General features: G+C 33.9%; 2 protein-coding genes across 2 annotated transcripts; both read right to left on the minus strand.

Annotated features, from left to right (window-relative positions):
- Positions 1–2906: 2906 nt before the first annotated feature.
- LOC133183271 (armadillo repeat-containing protein 6-like) lies at positions 2907–7131 on the minus strand. Its single transcript, XM_061318231.1, has 5 exons — positions 6998–7131; positions 5793–6444; positions 4207–4352; positions 3582–3851; positions 2907–3198 (listed from the first exon to the last, which is right to left on the minus strand). Exons 1-5 carry the CDS (start codon positions 7112–7114, stop codon positions 2986–2988), a joined length of 1398 nt encoding a protein of 465 aa, XP_061174215.1. The 5' UTR covers positions 7115–7131; the 3' UTR covers positions 2907–2985.
- A 3134-nt stretch (positions 7132–10265) lies between these two features.
- Positions 10266–19709, minus strand: LOC133183272 (tRNA modification GTPase GTPBP3, mitochondrial-like). The gene is made up of 9 exons (XM_061318232.1): positions 19421–19709; positions 17230–17469; positions 16312–16447; positions 15754–15907; positions 14639–14711; positions 14284–14427; positions 13668–13833; positions 11850–12251; positions 10266–10530 (listed from the first exon to the last, which is right to left on the minus strand). The coding sequence occupies exons 1-9, from the start codon at positions 19536–19538 to the stop codon at positions 10296–10298; spliced, it is 1668 nt and encodes a 555-aa protein (XP_061174216.1). The 5' UTR covers positions 19539–19709; the 3' UTR covers positions 10266–10295.
- Between the last annotated feature and the right edge of the window lie 4927 nt (positions 19710–24636).

Consider the following 24636-nt stretch of genomic DNA (forward strand, 5'->3'; position numbering starts at 1 on the left):
CATATCAATACAACTAATCATGTTGTTTTTGAGAAGATGTTTAAAGATTTTTTTTTTCTATATTTCTCATTATGAATTTTTTTTTTAAATTTTGTACTTTTCAAACTTTGTTTATGGACATGCAGTAACATTCGACATCATGTGACGTCACAGTCTAGACGTTCCAAATGTCTCGTGCGGTTTGAAAAGGCAGATCTTAAAATTAAGTGAACAACTGGGCTCGCACCAATGGCCGCACCATCAACACTGAGTTAGTCTAGTCCTTATAACACATCAAATATTTTTTTTTTATTACCTTGTCAGAAATGAGCCTTATAAACCTTTAATAAAACTTTTTCTAACTTTGTCAACAGATACTAAACCAGTCATTTTGCTTATTTTTTGCAAGTGATTTTTTCATGCCATTATTAATTTATTAATCCCAGTTCAGCATGTGAGTAAGACCAATCTTTCTATAAGATATAGTGACAATATTTGCTATATTATAATACAAATTCTAATATGAATTAGATACTGTTTTACATATTGCATAAGGATATGTATACATGTAACCAAGAGAAAAGGAGTTAACGTGTGACTACTTTTTTTTCAAATACATAGTGAATCATTCATGTGTAAAGTTTATTATAACGTTATAGTGTTTCTTTTTACATTAAAATTTATTGATGAAAACTTCTTTTCAGTCATTGAAACGTCACAGAATTTCGCCCTTTTACGCAAAGTTTGTGATGCTATCGCTGCAGCACAAACTCTTCTTTCTCTTTAATATGATGCCGTAATCGTTGATGCCTGACTCATGGTGATGACAAAAAGGCACCATCCATCGTTCAATGACCCCTTTGATGTTAAGAACAGCAAAATTTTGCAAATACTTACTACACATGCGTCTGTAGATCGGTTTAAGTTGATCTGTAGATAAAATCAATAGTTTTTCATCTCATTTTCAACACCTTTTCAGCTAGTTTTCCTACAAATCACAAAATAAATAACTAGCTGCTGATGACACTCGAAATCCTCAGAAAAACAAATTACCGGAAGTCCCCCATGCCCTATTTTTGTTAAACCGTACATATAATCATTCGTTCTCAGACCTTCATTTCTATCATCACTACTTCTGTATTTTCCTGGGTATCTCAAACCATTTTTAGTAATGTAAAATTCTCTCACATAACATTTTCTTCAATATTAGTTTATAAAGAAAACCAAACTTACTATCACATTTGAATGAAAATTTAATTTTAAAATTGACTGAGATACTTATTATAGTAGCTGCAGAACTGTAGCGTTATTGTTTTATATATTAGTCTTTGACCAGTTATGGTCAAAGACTAATATATATAAAACCATAACGCTACAGTTCTGCAGCTATAAATATATAAAACCATTTGGTTTTCAGGCCCGTAGGAAGCAATTTCACTTTGAGGGGGCACAGCCATACATTTTCAGTTGGGGGCACTATATCAAATACCAAAATTCATTGACAAGCAAAGAAAAGAAAAGAAGAAAAAGGTCATCAGGCGTTATTATTGAGGGGGCACAAGCATAAGGTAGCTGTTTTCTATGGTATTCTTTCGATATATTGGCAAAACTATCAATTTGGGAGGGGGGTTAACCCCCCCCCCCCGGGTTCCTACGGCCATGGTTTTATGGGTATCTGATAGTACCAAGAAATTTGCAATTAAGCGATTAAGCGAAGTAACAAAGCTTTTATTAATATTAATAAATGAAAATGTTGGCTTTTAAATCAGTTGTAAATAGGGACATTTTGCCAAAAATTAAGCTTACTCTGAAAGTAACATGAAATATATACTACATGTATAAGCAATCTGACAGTCAACAAAATTCCACATGATTTTTCTCATCATCATCAATTCCACACCTTATGCTTTATATTTGATTTAATCAAATTCATGTCAAATCATGACTCATAAGTCTTCACAAACAATTTACTGAAAGATGTATTTAAAATGCCTTTCTTGAAATGATCGTTCCGGTAATATGAACGTTCATGCAATAAATAGTTTATTATACCAGGGACCCATATACTTAGTATATTGGTCCCTGATTATACCGAAAAAATCAAAACCTTTAAAAATAAACACAAACTTTCAAATTTGGTACCGCTCTTAAATTCACTTTCAGTTTTAAATTTAAGTCACTGAAACACTTTACTGAAGTCTCTTGGACACTTCATACTCTGATTTCTTTGTTTTTTTAAAAGCATCCTTATTGAAAAAGAAGACCATCAATTTTGTCATTGCTTTAGAGATAAAATATTCAGCACTACTAATGTATATTTTGATGTCTGCTGCTCTCAGGAGTTTTCGTTTATGAACAATAAGTTTTGCGGGAAAATGCACGAGGTTTCTGAAGAGGTTGAATATAATGAAAAGCATGATGCCGACAGGGAAAAATGAAGTTTTATGGCCCTGTCACATGACAATCTAGAACCAATCGGATAATGCATAGTATCAGGGACCTATATACTATACTTTGAGTTAGTATATAGGTCCCTGTAATTACGTATAATAATATATAATATTATACTTTCATGTAAATTAGTTGAATCTGATTCGTCGAGAAACATTTTGTTAAAAAACACTATTGCCCTGAATGATGAATCCACGCCCTCCAGCATAGCAACACTCAACATTGCTTGACGACGGGTGATATTCAAAAAAAAAAAAAAAATAGTGACTGTGCAGAATTTATGTGCGCAAGGTTCACTGTTATATGTATTTGTATACAACATTCAGTATAATATAATAAATATTGCATGTGGTTGAGTTGACAATGGTTTTCTTGGGGTGAAAATTTTCAATGTTACACTCAACTACATGCAATATTTATATATTTTGTATTATATATATAAAGAAGACTAGGTAACTGGTAGTTGTCAAAGTTTAATGAGAATAGTGTACCATAGTGTATACATATATTATGTCAGATACTGAAAATAATAAAGTTTATAGCCTGGACACAATATTATTTTGCTAGTCCCTGCTTCTCCCCTTTCCACCTCTCCTCTAGATGGACCTCACAGCCTAGATCCCTCAGGGCAGCTTTTGCCTCATCCTGGCAGGACTTATGATTTCTCTGGGCTTCCTGTATCAACGATTCAGCTCCCAGCTCCAGAAACCTGTCACAATATTCCCGAGTTCTGGAGACCAGGTTTCTGATGGCCATACAACTTTGCTTCTACAAAATAAAGTTGAAATTGTCATAAAAAAGTGCAGCCTCAGTGTATAACCTTTTTTTAACATTGCTTTGATTACTTTTTAAGCGTATAACAAAGGAAGCTCATGTACTTTATGAACAAGACCAGTATTCAAACCAGTGCCCCTGAACTCTCTACATCAACTAATCTATCTGGCCACTGGCTGATACACCTATCTGACCAGTACAGTGAAACTTGTTTAATCTTGATGTTGTATATTCCAAAATGTTGCCTATTACAATTTACAATGTAAACTTTCAGTAAATCATTTAAACTGAAATGTTGTATGATCTGACTGATTTCTGTGGAACCAGTAGTGCCCAGATAAGACAAGCTTTACTGTATACTACAGGGCTATCCTTACCTGTACATTAGCGTCCTGGCTGTGGATTTTCATGGCCTGTAGTGTAACCTGATGTCCATTTAGCTCTATTACTCTTTTACAGTTACTTGGGTTTCTTAGTACAAGGGCAGCTATTGTAGCTGTCCCGAGCTCTGCTATCTTCTGGTTTGCTTGATGCTTCATCATAGCACCCAGAATAACCTCAACTCCTCCATTCTGGACCACAGTTTCTTTCACTTTGTCATTTCCTGCCAGAGCTTTTGTTACACTTAAGGCCTGTTTGGCAATTTCCTACAGAACATTTTTATTTTTTAATTAATCCTTTTTTGAGTGTTTCTGACAGACAGGTGCAACTTAAAGTGATCCATATATGTTGCTCTGCTTTCAAAGCAACTCAAATATTTTTTACAAAGGACATATTTGGAGACTGAAGAACTCTAACAGTTAAAACATCATGTCTTCCTTCCTCAGTGAGAACAATGAGTAGATAGAATATTCTATCATTAAAATGATTTTGTCCTATGAACCCAGTTTAACTGTGGTGAGGGCTTGTCCGAGACTCAGATTATTCTAACTAAATAATTGTCCCCAGACACAGTTAGATTACTTTGACTAAATAATAAGGGTTAAATGTCACCATTCCCACCTTGTTGGCAATGCTGTCCTGGAATGCAGACAGAATGAGGTCAATACCTCCCATGTCCATCACGGCCTGACAGAACTCATCCCTGACCACCAGTTTACTGACCGTAGCAAACAGCTCACTCATAACCTCAGGTTTGTCTGTGAACTCTACAACATACAGTTTACTGTGTTTTATACTCTGTGCAAGAAGACTGGAGGTAATTTCTATACCAAGGTTCACGTACCAAAGTTTCATCATACCAGGGTGACACTGGGTCATAAAATAATGAAATTTCAACGGTAGTAAATTTTCTATGTGACATAAACAAGACATAATATACCCCTGATTTTACTCATAGATTTCTATATTATATTAATACTTCATCAAAATAATTGTGTTTTGCTTAAGGTAGTATGGGATACCTCTACGTTATGACGTATTTCCGTTTGAAGTATTGTTTTGATTTGCATGAGTGCTTATTATCGGGTCAAAATTTGTAGATACACCGTTGAAAAGAACACTCTGAAGCCTATTTCAATGCAAGTTCTCACAAGTCGGCATTTTAAGTAAAAACAGACAAAAAAATCGCAAGTATATAAATTTACTTATAATTGTACAACGGACATTTAAAAAAGCAAACCCCTGTAAAAGGTAGTTTCAACATTGCTGCTTTTGAACACTTTTAAGCAAAAGCTGTATTTCAATTGTTTGAGTAACTGTACAGCACCTTGTGTGCGATGAGGCATGGATAAGTGCGATTACTTCACATTGTGCTGAATTATCACCAATCAATTATCACGTTAACCAGAGCTGGACTTTTTTGTTATTTAATTCAAGAAGTAACTGTTTGGTCACAAATCAGCTAGCTGTTGTATATAGTCCCAAAACGTTCAGATGAATGCAATTGCTCTGAACAAGACACGTCCTGGAAAGCGATTGTCCATGCATTGTTTTCAAAACCGCTCAAAGTTGAAAACTACAAAGTGCGATTTTTTTAATGGTTTCTTAAATAGCACCCAAGTTTTTTCAACCCTTGGAAAATAAAGAAGGATAACTCTTCCGCTCGGATCTTTTAATTCAAAAAATTTTAAATGCATTTTATATTTTCCATTTATATATATATATTTTCAATTTGTTTATTTCACTTTGCTAACATATTAAGATACATTCTTATTGTAGACTTTCATGAAATGTTATCCGTCTGTTTTCAAGAAATAAAGTTTTCCCAGTTTTTTACGCTTATTTTTTGTTGAAAATTAAAAAAAATACTAAGACATATTTCTTGTCATTTTTGTTTTTACAAACACTTTATATTAGCAAACGCCTGCCTATAATATTAAGCTTATGAAAAAAGAATTATGCAAGAAAAAAAATCGTTTTTGTATTTCTCATTAAAATAATAAAAAAATTATTAAAATTACACTTTAATATACTGAAAGGTGGGGGTATTTCAAATCCTTCTAATTTGGGTACATAAATATGTAGGAGAAGTTTCGTTTGGTATCCCATACCACCTTAATTGGCATTCACTCTTAGCTGATAAATAAAGAATGAATTTCAGGACAGTAAGTTGCACAAATATAAGAAGAAAAAATAAAAATCCTTACCTTTGCACAGATCTACGATGATTTTCAATGCGTTCCCTTCTGTTACTATCATCTTGGCATGTTCATGTGCCTGACCAAATGGAACTCTGATATCATCATCAAACGTTAAGACCTGCAACACTTGACAAGTCGCCATGACAACTGTTGGATGACTGCGCTGAGTCTTCAAGGTTGAAGCTAACTTTTCTATCAAACCTAACTTAACATATGATTGTCTGTTCTCCTCATGTTTAATACAGCTATTTCTAATAAACAAGAGAACCGGTTCTAAAATTTCAGGGTTTGATGAATACATCTCTAATAATTCTAAAAAGAGTTCCTTTCCTTTTTTATCTAATAAATCTGGTTGTCCATTGGTCAATGATATCAGAGATATCAAAGTCTGTTTGAGAAGATTTATATTGTTCTTGTTGTTTTCCAGTGTTCTTATAAGAACATCATAGGCACCATCTTTGCCTGCTATACATCTCACAGCTATATCTTTGTCACACTCTAGTTTCAGTTTGACAAGATCACTTATTATCTCTTTTTCATTATTTTTTGATATAGAGGCACTAAGGTTGTTAAGAACTGAGACCACAGGGAGCTCTTTCTTTTCACCATTAGCATCATACAATGTGGGATCCTGAACAATGTTCATAAGATTTACACCCTGAAATATACACTAAATACATTAAAACATTGCAAACAAAGAAAACATCCAATCTGAATCTATGTTCATGAAGTATATCTAATCTATATTATGGCAAGCGCAGTGAGCTCTAACGACAACGCTTGGACAAAGAGAAAATTCGGACTTTGCACATTGATCCAAATGAATTTTTTTCCCCAGTTACCTTGAGATCCACAATGCTAGTGGATCTCGCTGCTTACTTCATTCTCGCGGTAACAACAACTAAAAAATTCACAAAAAATAAACTCACACTGATTTAATGGATACACATATTGCATACAGATAGTATATTAAACGTTCTCTGTTAAAATTTTGCACTTTTTTTAAAATTCGTTTATGGAAATGCAGCTAATATACAATGCCATGTGACGTCACAGTCTAGATGTTCCAAATGTCTCATGCAGTTTGAAGAGGCTGATCTTAAAATTAAGTGAACAACTGCGCTGAGGCCCTAACAGTCGCACCATCAACATATTACATGTGTACAGAAAATTCAACCAATAAGATATAGACATCTTTTTACAGTATAAACCTGAGACTGGAACTGCTCCACTGCATCTTTGACTGCCTCATCTGCACTCATCTCAAACTCTGTCATGTTTTCCTTGACAACATCATCAAAGGTCTCCTGTGCTATTACTTTAGCCATCTCTAGAGACTCAACATTTACCTATAAGAAATACAATAATGAAAGTGATTTTAAGTCAACCTAGACAAAATCATGATTGTTTAGGGCAGTAAATAGTGTAAACTGATCTGTTGATGTCAGATCACGAGAAATTATAAACACTGACTCATAGTGATTAGTCTCGAATCTTCTATCAATGAAACATAGAGGCTTATTCAGTGTTAATCACAATAAAATATATAATGAATAAAATTAAGTTATTATTATTATTTTAGAAATAGCGACTCAACAATGGTGTATCTTGAGGTAATGAATACAAACCGTCTCTGTGTGTTTAAACAGCTTCTATGGGCCTAACGAGAACTGTCTAAACACGCTGGTTTGTTTACAATAGTTGCGTCTGCGTTCCTAGTTGAACAATCGTTCATAAACTTATTCGACTCTCAACTGTTCCATAAAATCCACCGTGACCCTATAAGAAATGAAAGAATTTGTAGAACGTGTGACATGAATTGTGTGGAAGATGAAATTCATTCACTGATTGATTACATTGATTATATAAACATGATAGACATTATTTTATTTTAAATAAATTAATAAATATATAAATACTATCTTTTCAAATAAAAAGAAAGGATATATAACTGTACTAAACGCTGGGGTTTGGGTCTTTTCCCGTCACTTCTGTTGCTTTTATATCTTTACCATATTTCACTTTTGTATGTTTACTATAGAATTCTGTTAATTTGGCATCAAAATTTAAATGTTAAAATGAATTTAGACTGTAGTACAATAATTTTTTTTTGGGGGGGGGGGGGGTCCTTGCTGCTTTCCAAATATATAGTGAATTTTACACTAAACTGCCCTTGATTAAACATTAGGTATGCATGAGAGGTGGAGCAAAAGTTGTAATAATGCCTCTATTTAAAATTAGACTAGATAAATAACAATGACATATGTATATAAAAATACGAGATTACGTATTCTTTCCCATCTCCCCCTTTATTCTGTATGGCACAAGTATACTATAAATTAACAAAGGTTTCATATGAAATTAACAATATAAGCACGTCCATGTAAGTAAAGAATATTTTGAATCGATGCCTGACAATTCAACGTGTTCGAGCACAGTGTCCTATTTACAGCACAAAACAGTCATGCTACCTTACAAGTCACGTGACGGAATATAGTATTCACAGAGTTACTGGAGGTAAGAAATCACATGGGGAATTATAATATTCAACATGCCACAGCTCGAGAGAACGAATGTAAGAAGAAGTGCTATGTTTTTTTCTCTTTTAAACCATGAGCGCATGTTTGTCTATTAATCTCATTTTGACACAACATTAATAATGCAAATAAACAACTATATATACTGTTAAACGGAGAACGAAAGACAAACATGCGCTATGTATAAAGTCAGTGAAAAAGTGGGCGTCCTCATCATCGTAGGGAGATGTGATGATCCCCGCCTTTGAAAACAGCCTCGTACTTCGTAAATACATACTTTTATTTAATGTAATTACGTAAAGTTGTAGATTAGATGTTGAACATTCCTGCGATTAAAAGAAAAATGTTTGTTTTGAAAACTTTTTTTTTCATGTTGTTATAGTGCAGTCATCCTTTTTGTGGATTATGTCTAATGAGAATGATATGTTGCTTATCAAGCCAGGTAATTTTTTAGTCAGTATTTTTAAAATAAAAAATAGTACATCATATGATGTTAAAAAGAACCAAATAAATGCAAAAAAGCAGTAATATTAATACTCTAGTACAAATACACATGTTACAAATTCTTTGTACGTATGCTAATTATATATATGTCTTGTAAGCATTTATTATTATTGATAATCCTCATCTGTTATAATCATCATAATCTCTTTTCTTTTATTTTCTTGTATTCATTTATTTTTAACAAACGTTTTTCGATGAATCAAATTCAAGTAAATAACATGAAAGTACAGTCAAACCTTGTTATCTCAAACTCGATGGGACAGAAAAAAAATCGAGATATCCTAGGATCCGAGATATCCAGGATAAACACTTTAGGAAAAAGTGGTTGGGACTTCCATATTTCTTCGACATATCCATGGTATTCAAGATATAATAAATTAATGTATAAATAAAGATGACATTTTATCATTTACTTTAAACTATCATCCTTTAAACGATTTATTTTTTATGTTATTAAGGAATTATTTTGCGGAATAAAAAATTAAGAACCAAGAAAAAAATCCTTTAAGGGGACGATAGATTAAAAACAAGTTCTTTTTACTGATAAATAATCATAATCATGATAATGGGAGCGTAGCCGGAACGACAACCCTGGATAGAGAATGATAAGTGGATTGTACTCCCCTTACCATTCCCTGTTTCCTGGGTGGGGTGGGGGGGGGGGTCTAATTTCATTTTTTGTTAATTTAAGTTTAACATTGAAATTTGATAACCTGAAAATTCCACAGGGATTGGGGGTTTTGATCCATATCCCCCCATCCCACCCCACCCCATCTAGATCTGCCCTTAACAGTATCACCTCTTTTGTCTTTGTTGAAGAAAGAAGATAATCCCCCCAAAAAACCATATTTGCATATAAAACAATTCCGTAAAAATCAGTTTATTGCACTTCACAACTTTTTCCCCAATGCAGTCTACCCTCAAAGCAATGGCTAAAAAGTACAAATTGAAAAAAAACCCACAATCCTGCTTGAACAGTTTTATTGTCTAAAGTACAAGTATAAAAAACATTAAAAGATTACTTCAAAATCATGTTTTAATTATGCATATTTTCAACAAATGTTGAAATGTATATTCTTCTTTGGCACTTGTTCAACTTCCAAACAATATCTATTAAATAGCAAAATAGAAAACAAGATGTGTTTGTGAAACACTATGCCCCCGATGGTAACACAATTCTGGAGTGGGACGTAGACTACAGTGCAATAGTTATGGCCAATGTTAAAGTTTTTCAAATGTAGGTCAAAGGTCACAGTTGAGGTCACATGATAAAAAATTTCTGTACCAATGGAAAGGTCTTGCCATAATGAACACTCATGTCAAATATTAAAGCCTTACCCTTGACAGCGCAGTTGTTATGGGCTAGGTTAAAGTTGACAACAGACAGACAGACAAACAGACAGACAGGACAAAAACAAATTACCCCGGGATCTTTCGATCTGGGGGCATAAAAATACTAGCTTTAACATTACTTCCCAATACAAAAGTCCTTGAAAACAACATCTAGAATATCTTCTGAGGTGATTTTTCCTGTAATTTTTCCAATGTCATACAGAACTTTTCTTAAACTTTGGGCAGCTAATACTACATCTCCAAGATCCATGTAACGTTTGTATTTTTCAAGGTGACCTTGACACTTCTGCAGGTGTAAACGATACCTGGTCTGCGTCAGACTAGGATTTCCTGACAGGGGATTCCCACACCTACAGTCAAAATCAGTTTCTCTTTAGAAATTAAAGTTTCAATAATATATCCACTGAAAATAATGTACAAATTTTAAGAGAATAACATTGTAAGTTTTACACTAATATGCATTTTATTTCCAAGAATGAGAGGCCCATGGACCTCAATGCTTACCTGAGTAAGTCAAGATTTTTTCCTACATAAACTCGTAAGTAAAAATAAGATATCCTATTGTGGCCCCATCCTCCCCTAAGGGATCATGATTTAAACAATTTTGAATCTAAAAAGCCTTAGGATACTTTAAAATAAGTTTCATTTTAAGTGATTCATGGAAAGGAGATTTGTAAAGTTTTTCCAATGCCAATCCAGTGCTCTACCTATCGAGCTAAAGGGTTAACCCAGTAGCAAAAGCTAGAAGGATGCCATGTATCTTACACTACCACATATATTCCTATGTAAAAATTTGATCTTCTATTGTGGCCCATCCCTACCCCCAAGAGCTACAGTTTGAATAAATTAGAATCTATACTAATTCAGGAACTTTCATACAAGTTTTAACTTCTCTTCTTCAGAATGATTTTTTTATGCCCCCGCCATAAAATGGCCGTGGGCATATAATGTTACCCTGTTCCATCATCATTGATTTTCTGTTCATTATCTCAGCAACAGTTGCATACATTCAACTCAAATTTGACATATGGATACATCATAGGAATATCCAGGTCAAGGTCGAATTCGGTTTTCAGATTTTTGACAGAGTTATCCCTTGTGAACTTAAAAAAAATCCTTTGTGCAAACAAATTTGAAACTAAATACGGCATTTGAAATTTTGGCTTCCTGTGGGGACATTTGTGGCATTACGACACATCTAGTTTTTTTAATGACTCAACCCTATTTTTGTTGATTATCTCCTCTTGGAAGGAATTTGAACAATTTAGAATTTCCTTTACCACAGAATGCTTTGTGCCAGCTTTGGTTAAAGTTGGCCCAGTGGTTTTAAAGAAGAAGTGGAAAGTGTTAAAAGTTTACAGATGGATGGATGGACAGATGGATAGTTGGAAGCTGGACAACAGTGATCAGAAAAGCTCAGTTGAGCTATCAGCTCATCCTCACAATGTAAAGGTTTTGTGATTTTGGAACTCCACACAAACCTTTTTTGTGTGGAGTTCCAAAATCACAAACCTTGACATTGTGAGGAAGCTATCAGCTCAGCTGAGCTAAAAATTCTTGAAATTTATGAAGGTATAAACAAGATATCACATGCAAAATTTATAAATTATACTAAAATGAAGATTCAAAATAACGTAAAAAGCAAATTAATCTATATAAATGTATTTACATTGTCTTTAATCTTTGTTGTAACATTTCCAGGAATTCCTCTATGCCTTTGCCTGACGTACATGAAATAAAGCACACTGCAAACTGTTCATTCTTTTGTAAAAAGTTTTCTAAAGAGGACAGGTCTGAATCTGGCAACAAGTCACATTTGTTCAAAACCAGTAATACATCACTACCAAAGGGAGAAAATTCATAATTCTGTAATCCAGCTTTATTTGAGGCAATCTGTGAATCTGTAGATGTGTTGCTTGTTGAAAAGCTTTTGAACCTTGTCAATGCATCTGATAAAAGTCCTAAATCTTGGAAGTAATCTGTAATAATATCCTGAATTGATGTTGTTTTGGAAAATTTACATAGATCTGCTGCCTCAAGAACAATAATCTTCAGATCCGCTTGTTCTGCTCTGGGTGAGAATAAATATTATTATGAATATTTAACAGACTGAAAATTTATATCATTTAACTATATTCAATTAACCAATAACATGTGCTACAATTAGTTATAACTCCTCTGGATTTTACAATCATGAAATTTAAAATTGAGTTAAAAATTCTTATATGAAGTTTTATTAGCTCACCTGAGCCAAAGGCTCCTGTGAGCTTTTTCTGATCAAAGTTTAGCCATCATCCATCTGTCTGTCTGTTAACTTTTTACAATTTTAATTTCTTCTCCAGAATCAATGGGCCAAATTCAACCAAACTTTTCATAAAGCATCCTTGGGTGCTGAAGGGGATTTAAGTTCGTTCAAATGAAGGGCCACACCCTCTTCCAAGGGGAGATAATTATTAATAAGAATAAGTGAACAATTCATGGCATCATTCAAAAATCTTCTCAAGAACTAATGGGCCAGAAAAGAACAAAAGCTTCCTGACATAGTGTAGATTCAAGTTTGTTCTGGGGGTAGGGTGGGGCCACAATGGGTGATCAAAGTTTTGAAAAGGAATATATAGGAAAAATCTACTTCTCAAGAACAGGCAAGCCATGATTAATGATATTTATATGGAAACATCCTCAGGTACATGTGGTGTAGATTCAAGTTTGCTAAAATTATGACCCCTTTGGGTAGGGTGAAGCCACAATGTAGATTAAAATTTGTTCAAATCATGACTCCCAGAGGTAGGATGGGACCACAATGGGCAATCAAAGTGTTACATAGCAGTATATAGGCAAAATCTGATGAAGAACAGCGAAGTCATTGTTAGCCATATTTACATAGAAAGATCCTCAGGTGGTGAAGATTCAAGTTTGCTCAAATCATGACCTCCGTGAGTAGGGTGGGTCCACAATGGGTGATCAAATGTTTACATATCATTATATAGGAAAAATCTTTTAAAATTCTTATTCTAAAGAACAACAAAGCCATTGTTAGTCATATTTATAAGGATGCATCTTCAGGTAGTGTAGATTCAATTTTGTTCCAATCATGACCCCTGTGGGTAGGATTTGGCCACAATGGGGAATCAAATATTTACATAGTAATATATAGGAAAAAAAATCTTTAAGATTTTTCTTCTCAAGAACAGCAAAGCCATGGTTAGTCATTTTTATATGGAAGCATCCTCAGGTAGTGTAGATTCAAATTGTTCAAATCATGATCCAGGGTGGTAGGGTGGGGCCACAATATGTGTTCAAAGTTTTACAAAGGAATAGATATGAGGAGAAAATCTGCTGATGAAGAGCAGCAGGACCGTAGTTCCTCAGGTGAGTGATGTGGCCCCAGGCCTCTCAACTGTTCTTTGTAGGTAAATACAAAGCTGCATTTAAATAGAGCCTATAAATTACAATGTACTGTATAAACCTACACCTTGCCTCATTATACCTCTGTATAGCTCTGTGTACCCCCTCCTTTTCAATGACATCCTCTGTCTCCCGGAGTCCTGCAGTATCACTCAGAAGAACAGGGTATCCCCCCACATTGAGTGCAGTCTCCACCACATCTCGAGTTGTTCCTGGGATAGGGGACACAATAGCAGCTGGTCTCTGAGCTAAAAGAAAAGTCTACAAATATCTTACTCAGTATATACCATTTGAGAACCTTGAGCCACATTCTTAATGGATGTCAATTTGTTTTAAGAGTGTTGATATCAGGATTATGAAATTTGACTATTGTTAATAAAAATATCTCAATAGTTATCAAACCATGAGATATACAAATCAATGAAAAATATAACATGGCTGCAGCAAAAATTCCTCTTCCTTGAGAGTTGTATTATCACACAGTAAAATCAATAATAATGAACTACTACACCGTTTACTTATTCTTCATATGGTACTTGTAGCGGATTTTTAATTTTATTTCATTTCTTGATAGATCATTAAATTCAAGATGCATATCTTTTTTAATGGCTGAAAAGGGGATGTTTTCTTTGCCTTTTTTTTGAGCTTCACTTAAACCTTTAGAGTCTCCCTTTGCTTTAAACTTTCTGATGACTTACAGATCGTGTTCAGCAGAGTGCTTTTGCCCACATTAGGTTTGCCCACTATCACGACATGGACACCATTCCTTAGTCTCTCCCCACAGCGGTGGTCATCCAGGTGACTGCTTATCTCATCATTCAGTCGGTCCCCTTCAGCAGTTACTTGACGTGAAAAAGATAAAAACTGCATTTCAACATTATATTATATATTAAATTTGGAAATGTGGAAAATATACAAAACATTCTCTGTTTAAAAGAAATCAATGACTATTACCAGTCTATGATAACTGAAAGTTAATACTAAATCACTACCTTCATCTCCTCTGTGATATCCACATTAGAATCAGATTTTTATGAGATTAATGTCTCTTACCCTCACTAAGAAGATCATCTTCCAGACTCTCACTCTCAGAAAAATCTATGTAGGCTTCAATATTGGCAGCAGCCTGTAAAATAATTTGTATTTATATCATTAAATGATTCCACCTTTCACAGATGTATGGTCCAAGCTACATCTTAATATTCACTTTTCATTTTAAAGGCATATAAGCTTGAAAATTTTCTAATTTGTTATTCAAGAGGTGAACCCAATATTATACATATTATATAGTGCTCCTTCACACTGTAAATCCATCATTCTAATTTATAAGAAACTAGAAGCACTGTGAGCACTGAGCTCACAAAATGATTCCCCCACTCCCATTCAAATATAATGGAAAAATCCTTGTTTTTCTATTTGAAATCCAAAACATCTGCCTGGTAAGAACAAGAAAGATTCTGTGGGAGTCTCATTAAATTCTGTTCAGTGGTATAGGAGGAGAGATGGGTACATGTACCCCTAAGATTATAGAAATAATGTCAGTGTCCAGGTTTTGCTAAGGGAAACCCCAAAAATCTGTCCGATCAAAACAAAATATAGAAGGTGCACAATGGCACTATGTAATAAAGATTTTTTTTTAATTTCGTTAAATTTAATCCAGTGGTATAAAAGTAGTTGTGGATAAGAGATGGGTACTCCATATGTTATAGAAAGAATAGCAGTGTCCATATTTTGCTATGGTAAACCCCAAATATCTGTCCGATCAAAAAATAAAATAGGAGGTACACAATGGCACTATGTAATGAGATTCTGTGAAAGTCTGATTAAGTTTTATTCAGTGGTATAGGAGGAGTTGTAGATAAGAGATGGGTACCCCCATGTTATAGAAAGAATGGCAATTCTATATTTTGCTATGGGTAACCCTATTTATCTGCCCGAAAAAAAAAATAAATTAGAAGGTCACAATGGCACTACGTAATAAGATTTTTTGAAAGTCTGATCAAATTTTGTTCAGTGGTACAGGAGGAGGTGCAGATAAGAGATGGGTACCCTAAGTGTTACGGATGGACAGACACCCCCATTACTATATTCCCCCACTTGAAAAGCGGAGAGTAAAATAAATATCTATGTAATTTATTGTGAATAAGAAATTTCGTCAGGCAGCCTACTTTTATGGCCCTGTTTCTCCATCCAGAGTACAGTTTTCCTAGGTCCCCCTCCATCTGTCGCAGTGCCTGCTTCCTTTGGGCCTCCGTCTCGGCATGAATTAAATCCCCTAGACCCTCTACTTCAGTCAAATCTAGCTTCCCATTCATGAAAGCCCTGAAATCATGTAAAAGCAACTGTTAGGTCTGCCACATTCATAATTCAAATTTTCGTCCATAACTAAAATAGTTTACTAAATCTCAAAAAAGTAATATTCTCTCCCAGGTAAACTACAAATATATGAATTAAAGTAGAATGAAGTACAGTCAAATCTTGTTATCTTGAACTTGATGGGACCAATAAAAACCTTTGAAATATCAAAGACATCAAAGAATTCAAGATATTGAATTCAAATACATAAAGTAATAATGTAATAGTGCTTGGGTGCTTCCAACCTACTGACTTATCCACGGTATTCAAAATACATGTACCAAAGTTCAGCTGTAGTTCTTTTCTTAACTGCATGAGAAGTAAAAATACAGATAAAGATACAGTCTTTCTCTTCAGTTGATGTAACTCACCGTTTTGTAAACTCTCCAGGTTCTGCATGTCTGTATTTTGAGAGATTCCCCAGGCTTGTAACCATGGCAGCAATGACTGCTGAGCCTCCATGAATTTGGAACTCTACACAGTCTTCTCCTGTAAAACTTTCAGGGGCTAAAATGATTTTAACAATAATTAAAAACTGAATCTATAAAACACAGTTATTTTTAAAGCAGCACTCAAATGTTGGTACTTGGCAATTAAGACCTGGAAAGAAAAATGATCTAATGATGTTGAAATCATATGAGGATTTTTTTAAACTATATAATTATGTACTTTAAATTGGTAACTACATGTATTTACACAATCATTACTGTTAATAAAGTTAGACAAATTAATATTATAATGAATTTTCTGATAATTTTTGTACTTGTTTTGTCTTCTTTTTTTTTGTGAAGAATGCTTACATATAGTTGTTGATGATGACATACTATAAATTCACATATTTTTGTGGGGTCAAATTTTCGTGGCTTGAGGAAAAAATATTCATTTGCTTTCTGGGGATTTGATTTCATGGATGAAGAATTGTTGAGTAGTTACATGTATGTATATGACATTTTACATTTCGTAGTAGACATGAATTAGTGGGTCTTTTGATATCTTGAAAACAACCAAAATTAAACCCCCATAAAAATTAATAAATTCACATAGTACTGTGCACATCGAATGAAAATAAATTGTCAAGAGAATGTACTAACTTACACGTCACATACTCACAAATACAGAAATAAGATTATGAAAAGTACAATTTTACATGTAGCTTAATATTAATTTGTTTTGTGCTTGCTTGTTTAATGTTTTATTTTCTTCACTTTTATGGATTTTTTTATTTCTTTATAATTCAAAAAATGTACCGGGTGATTCACAATAAACCTCAATTATTTGTGTGAACTTACATGGGAACCAAATGATTAATCCCCTGTCTATTGGCTCCCCAGTGCTTGGATCTACTATCCTCTTGAGATGAGTCTTTCTGGGAGATGGTAGACTTGTTATTGAACACATTTGATGGATGGAATCTTTTGCCTGAGGTCCTGACACACGGATGACTGCTACACCACACTTCCCATACCCAGAAGACAGAGCAAATATTGTATCTCCTACCTGTGGTAACGTATTAACTCTTCTACGACCAACTGTAAATCAAATCATTGTTTATCATTATTTTCACTGAAATTGTGTAGTAGATGGCTCCTAGATGACTGATGTAGACTAAGCTTTGGCTCCTCACTTAAAATATAACTTCCAAGTTTCAACCAACTCAGCAATTATTTAATTTTTTTTGTAGGTCTACACAGACAAGATTACCATATACTGAACTTCTGATGCATTTTCAGTTTGTTATTTGACCTAGCCTCAAGTAAACTAAAGTAAAATAAACTGAGAACATACTTTACTAATTTCAAATTAGTATAACTTTTGAAACAATTTTAGAAAACATAATTTTAATCATGAGTTTGAATTCAAATCTTATGTTTTTTATATAAAAACAGAGATCTTTAAAATCTAAATTTTGACTCGTCTGTTCTCAGTTTATAGTCTTGGATCCTGGATAAATATATACGGTGAAAGGGGTATTTTCCCCTATGGCTATGAATATTTTTATTACAAACTTAGTATTAAATACAGTTGGGTTTTTTTTTGCATATGCAATATGCCTGAGTTAACAATAGCCATATCAGCTTCCAGGGCCGATATGGATCCTGCAAGGCTGATATGGATCTGCAGGGCTGATACTACAGGGTTATTGAACTTATATTGGTGAATATTGGCACGAGTTGGCTGTACAAATTGCATGAGCTTGCTAGTGCATTTGTACAGCCAATGAGTGCCAATATTCACCAATATAAGTTCAGTAACTCCTTTATTATATAGCTGAAACATCTCCCATTGATTTATATTCATTAATATTTCAATTTAATAACTTGAGAATTTTCAGTATAGGTATTTAAAGTTACGTCTGTCCTGTAAGTGTTCAATATCGCATAATTCCAATGACCCTACCAAGCGTTATGATATGCTTATTGAGGTTTTATTGCATGAGGCTAATACATACCAAATTATTTATTGATAATTTCATTTTGCGTGAAAATAAACACATCTTACCTAGCTGCCACTACCTATCATAAATTTGCCTTTGAGAGGTTACCTGAGGACATTTTTTGTTTCCAACGGGACATTTGATGAATGCTCGTATTCGGAATGTTTTGGGCATAATCATATACATAATACAAACTCAGTGTTCAATAAATGCCAAGATATTGAACACTTAAATTATCTAGACTTTTAGTAGTTTTTTTATTATAGACTATTTATTAGCTATATAATAAAGATTTATATCACTTTAGCTGTATAATATCACACCCCTTGGAGACTAAATTCTTTAAATAAAACAGTACTTATGAAAAAACACCTATTTTTTTGCTTGTTCACATTGTAATAATTTTAAATTTCTGTTCTTGATATACTAAGCTAGTCAGTGATTATGTATTTGTATTTGCTCAAGTAGACGTGTGCTATTATACAGTTCAGGGAGTTAGCAAGATTCCAGTTCCCAAAGGTCAGGACTATTTCCCGAGTCGAAGCCAAGGGAAATAGTCCTGGTTGAGGGGAACTGGAATCTTGCTAACTCCCGCAATGATATACTTTTAACTGTTTTATTATACTGATACAAACATAAAATTTAGAGGATTCAGATAGCATGATTTCAGAGCAGGGACTAGCTCACTGGATTAACACATGGGGGTTAGTCCATTCACATATCATACCAATGAAAAAGTAAAATCTAGAGGATTAGAGATAACCGGGAATTAGCTTTCGAAGCAAGGATTAACTCACTTGACTAACGCACGGGGATTAGTCCATTCATAACGAAATTAACGATTTCTACAGAATTACATGTATTCACATCTAACGATCTTATGATATATAAGGAAAAAATCAGTAGAGGTATATTAATGTTAGATATAATTACTATCTCACTGATGTTTTTTTTCCGTAAACTTCTTCTATAGTTTTTGTTGTTTTACTACACACAGAATGTGAGATTTTTGTTATATTTTTTCTGGAACACACCATATCATGTACCTTGACTGAAAGTATGTGGACGTTGACAGCATGGCTCAAACGAATTCAGTCTGGAAGTTATTGAATCTAATATTTTCCCTTTGAGTAAAAAACGTCGCAAGAAGCGGTATTTTGACATAGTGATATTAGGTTAATAATAGAATTGACTTTGCATTCTCTCTTTCATTAAACCTTCTGTCTAGTCTGAGAGTGATCTCAGACAGTAACCATCACTGTGACATTGACTGTCTGTGATCAGACACGGTTCACGGTTCGGTGTTCCACGTTTTTAATCGGAAGCCATTAGCCACTTGCGAACAAAGGAAACAGGAAGATAACAAAAATATTCCCGGATTGAGGATAGTCGTGAATGTATACTTGGTATAGATCTACATAACGTTAGGTCCCTGCTACCATTTATGGCAATATCCTGTTATATATAGAGGATATTCAATGTTTTGTAGATGAATACTGGTGTCTCATTCACAGGCACTTGGGGTATGGACCCCCCCCCCTTTTCCTTTTTTTTTCTTTTTAAATCTGGGGTCGAATCACCTTTTTCCTATTTTTGTATTCTAATATGCACTGTATGTTATCAATAATGTAACTCTTTTGTCTCTATAAGCTGTTTTTAAATATATCGTTTTTTCGACTGATACATAAAAAGAGAGAAGCCTTACAGAGAAAATATTCATATTCATCTACAAAACACTGAATTTTCTGTTTATTACATTTTCTTAGATTTCCCTTTGCCTTTTCATAACACAGTGTCATAGGCTGTGACGTCATAGTTGAGCGGTTGAGACGTCATTGCTAAGTGATTGCGAGATTGAAAAACGTTGTAAATATGGATTTTTAACGACATATTTGGAAAAACTTTGGCAGTATAACTATTAGTCTCTGTCAGGATGGCTCATTAACTCTATCTTATAACAGGCCGGGGATTTTTTTTTTTTTTTAAAAAATACTCTTCGTGAAGGGAAGGAAAATTGTAAATTTTGCCGCACTTCTGATATTCTTACACTGTACAAGTACCATTTTGGTATCCTTTCACGCTGTGTCAGAATATCACTTTTATTCAGTAAATAAATTACAGTATTTCACTGTTGAAAATGTAATAAAGACCGTTTCACGTTAGCGATGCTAATAATTTTTGACGTTATTGGCGTGAAAAATCATTGATCATGTGAGCTTACTTAAAGTATATATATTTTTTAAATTTCTTCCCTCCGAGGTAAATTTATTTAAGAAATGAATTTTTAAAAATTTTTGAGAGTTCATGAGGACATGAACATGATGAACTACGACGCTTCACGCCAGCATGATTTAAGGACATGCGCAATGTACCTTACCTATAGATAATTTTTCAAGATATTCTTAATTTAAGATTTTAGTGCCATCAGATGTTCGTAGACAAAAAAATCAGCATACATTACTAGGGGTCTTGAAAAGATATCAGTTGATGAAAATTCTTGTATGATTCAAAGAAAAATACACAAAAAATTACTAAACATATATTCTAGATGTTTTGTTTATCCAAACTTGTTTTAGAAGAAGTGTACAACAGCATATATAGACACTAAAATGTAACACACAGTTCCTTTAAGTATTGGAACTCTTCAACTCCAGGGAAAAAGACAATGAAGTTCAAACTACGTTGAGTATGTCCTTAAGAAATGAATTTAATTTTTGAAGATTCATAAGGACATGAACTACGACGCTTCACGCGGCATATTTCACGAAGCGCTTTAGCGCTTCATGATAAATATGCCGGCATGAAGCATTGTAGTTCATGTACCTCATGAATTTTCAAAAATTAAATTCTTATAATTCCAATTACGAAGTTTTATATTTTCTCTTTGAAGCCTCCATACAATCCGTTATTTTCTGTATACAGCGTAGGAATACTTTATGTCGCGATGTGGAAATGAAACGTAATCGAGATGAACATCGATAAAGTTTAACTTAAATTATCAAAAACATTCAATAAAACAAACTTATAAAAACTCTTCGAATATTGTTTAAGTCAAGTAATATCGTAAATACAGGTAGACTTAAGAAGAATTCGTCCTTTTTCATGTTGACATTAACGACAGACGCTCTAAAATGAAAGTAGCATACCGACGACACCTTTGATTTGCTATATATGGCAAGAAATTAGTCCCCGACTTTCAAGTATGTTCATTTGTAACCAGTAACAAGGGTTACAAAAGCCTGTAACTGAGTAGCATTTCCTCAGTTATTTAATGGTTACAGTGGTTACAGTACGTGGTTAAAAATGGGGACTTCATGGTACAATTTTCACTTTTTTACTGGTTACAATGGTTACAGTAGTTACAGCAGTTACACTGTGGTTAAAAAATGAGATGTTACAAATGAGCATACTTGAAAGTCAGGGCTAATTTCTTGCCATATCTATGATTTGCTCTGGTTTGTTTAAAGAGGGACATAAAATATGAATTTGATGCTAATAAGGCAAAAGTCTGAGGTACGTTTATCTTTCTTATCAGCTACCGAGAACTGAGCTGATTTGCTTAGCATTAGGAACGACGATACTATCCTATGAGAGATTTAACTTGAGATCTGACAGTGATCGACATAAACATAACATTCCCGTCTGTCAGTCCTGTTTGTCGTCAGTATTGTTTTTATATAATTTAAAGTTTCTGTAATCGTTTAGCTAAAACAGACTAAACGTAACGATTTGTTTCTTTTTTTTTTTTTTACAATAAAAGCTACATGTAGGCCAAGAAAGTAGTTCTGGATGAGAGATTTATCGATGTGTAAACTTTTTCTTGAATTTGCTCTCGTCCAATCACAATAAATAAAATTGAGATTGGAATTATGAGAAAATGAACAGTCTTCTAATATTGCAAAGAATCTTAAGGAAAAATATTTGGAAATGTAAATATTTCATCATATGAAGTCGTCAGACAAATAATGTAAATATAAGATCTGAATTTAATTTTTGAGAATTCATGAGGTATATGAATTACAGCACCTCAGGCATGGACCCCCCTCTCCCCTTTTTCCCATTCTCTTTTTATGTGTCAGTCGAAAACGATATATCTAAAATCAGCTTATAGAGACAAAAGGGTTACATTATCGATAACATACAATGCATATTAGAATACAAAAATAGGAAAAGGTGACTCGACCCCAGATTTAAAAAAAAAAATGGAAAAAAGGGGAGTGGAAGGAGTGGGGGGCTTACCCCAAGTGCCTGTGGTTTTACTGACTATATGACAAACGCAATGACTTCAACTTTTCCATGAAAAGTGAAGACAACGATCAGTAATCACGTTGAAGGGTTCAATTAAACAATACAAATTGTGCGCAGAGCAAACTTTTACACCGGATGTTCAAAACTTATCAAAGACTCTAAATTACATAATATACAAAGACGAACTAAAATTTGAAAAATACTTGGATATTCTATCCCGAAAAGATGCCATTAATTTGTGCAAATTCCGTACTTGCAATCATTATTTACCGATTGAAAGTGGACGCTGGCTAAATGAACCAAGAGAAACGAGACTATGTAAAAAATGTAATTTAAATGAAATAGGCGATGAATTCCATTACATATTAAACTGCACGTCAGTGATACACGAAAGAAATAAATGCTTATCGCAAAAACAATTACGGTTTAAAAATACAATTACATTCAGAGAAATAATGAATTCAGAAAAACAATCCTTTTTAAGAAAACTGTCTACATTTATTAGAAAAATTACTAAAACGTGCTCCCCGAATTAGTAAAGATCTATAATTTTACTATTTGTCTATCCTCATACTCACGCATGCTAAAATTTGTTTTTATTTGTCATCATTGTTTACATTTATATCTCTGTATACAATTGTAAAATTGTGAAGAGATTAATAAATTCAGTTCAGTTCAGTTCAGTACATCAGAGGTGGGATCAGATGCCATGGAGAAGTAAGCTTTCCCTGTCAAGAGGTCACACCCGCTGCGTGCCCTTTGCCATGATCGTGTAAATGGAGATTCAGTATGAGAAAATGGTCCATCAATTTGTATGAAAGACGTCAGTGAACCAGCCTAGCTTCAGATTGTTTTTGTAAACAAGGTCATTGTATCGACCAAAGAATTTGCAAAATGTTGACTGTACATGAGATCATTGATATCCTTAAATCATCAACTTATTTGTTCGTACATAGAACACGCTCTTGTGTCACCAGGGAGACACAAACTCGATATGCAAACGATAATGGTATATTGCTAAAAAAAGAGGATCTGACGATAGAAAAGCAGGCCCGTAGGAAGCAATTTCAATTTGGGGAGGGGGGTGGGGTGGGCATAGTCACACATTTTCAGTTGGGGGCACAATCAAATACCCAAAATTCCTTGACAAGCCAAAAAAGTCATCAGACGTTTTATTGAGAGGACACAAGCATACAATAGCCATGTTTTCTATAGTAATCTATATTTCGGAAAAATTATTGGGGGCACGCCCCCCCCCACCGGGGGGGGGGGGGAGGGGGTCCTACGGCCATGAAAAGTTAGAGTTATCATGTTTATCATAAAATTTAGTTGATAGTTTTCCATCAATGTCTTTCTCTAGTAAATAGTTCAATTTGGATACAAAATACATGTGGAATGTAAATATTTAAGCATTGAATCATTGTTTTTTGAAAGATATAGTCTCATAACTTCAACGGAGTGTGCAAACAAATTGAGTAACGCGCGTTAGAGCATTATGACAAAATTTTTTGCACACACCGTTGCAGTTATGAAACTATATCTTTCAAAAAATAATGATTCAATGCTTATATTTACATTTTTAACCCCTTGTCTTGACTGCAAATGTGATTTAGATTTAGATTTCTAAATCCCTGTATTATCCTTCGGGTAAGTTACAATTAATGGAAGAGCCATTGAAACGGCTTCTGTTCAATGTGAGCGTGAATTTTGAATTTCACTTATGACGTTGCACTACCACGGCGTTTCAATGTTTGTGATGTCAAAGGAAAAAAAACCGCATGCTTTAACCTTTTGACTTCCTGTCCTTGTTATGGTGTTTTTAATGCCGTGGATTTTCTCACATTTTATAAGTGAAATACATGTAGAATGAAAATATAAAGTGTTGAAAAATCAACTTTTCTTATTTGCTGAGTATTATTCCACTATCACCTGCTCATGGTGTTTATGTATCCAAACGTGTTCAATTCACAACAGCATGCTCTGAGAGGAAGGGTACTGGCAAATAAGTAGATGT

Source organism: Saccostrea echinata, unplaced genomic scaffold, assembly GCF_033153115.1.
Source record: "Saccostrea echinata isolate AGI-Se365-2 ecotype Australia unplaced genomic scaffold, CSIRO_AGI_Sech_v1 ptg000009l, whole genome shotgun sequence".
Lineage (NCBI taxonomy): Eukaryota > Metazoa > Mollusca > Bivalvia > Ostreida > Ostreidae > Saccostrea > Saccostrea echinata.

Coding starts and splice junctions, on each gene's coding strand:
- LOC133183271 (XM_061318231.1), bottom strand. CDS start 7,114: ATGGCTAAAGTAATAGCACAGGAGACCTTTGATGATGTTGTCAAGGAA. Junction 4,353..5,792: donor CATCGTAGATCTGTGCAAAG/GTAAGGATTTTT, acceptor TGTATGTTGTAG/AGTTCACAGACAAACCTGAG. Junction 3,852..4,206: donor AGGACAGCATTGCCAACAAG/GTGGGAATGGTG, acceptor AATGTTCTGTAG/GAAATTGCCAAACAGGCCTT.
- LOC133183272 (XM_061318232.1), bottom strand. CDS start 19,538: ATGTCAAAATACCGCTTCTTGCGACGTTTTTTACTCAAAGGGAAAATA. Junction 14,428..14,638: donor AGATGATCTTCTTAGTGAGG/GTAAGAGACATT, acceptor TTTCACGTCAAG/TAACTGCTGAAGGGGACCGA. Junction 10,531..11,849: donor CAACAAAGATTAAAGACAAT/GTAAATACATTT, acceptor TTTTGACTGTAG/GTGTGGGAATCCCCTGTCAG.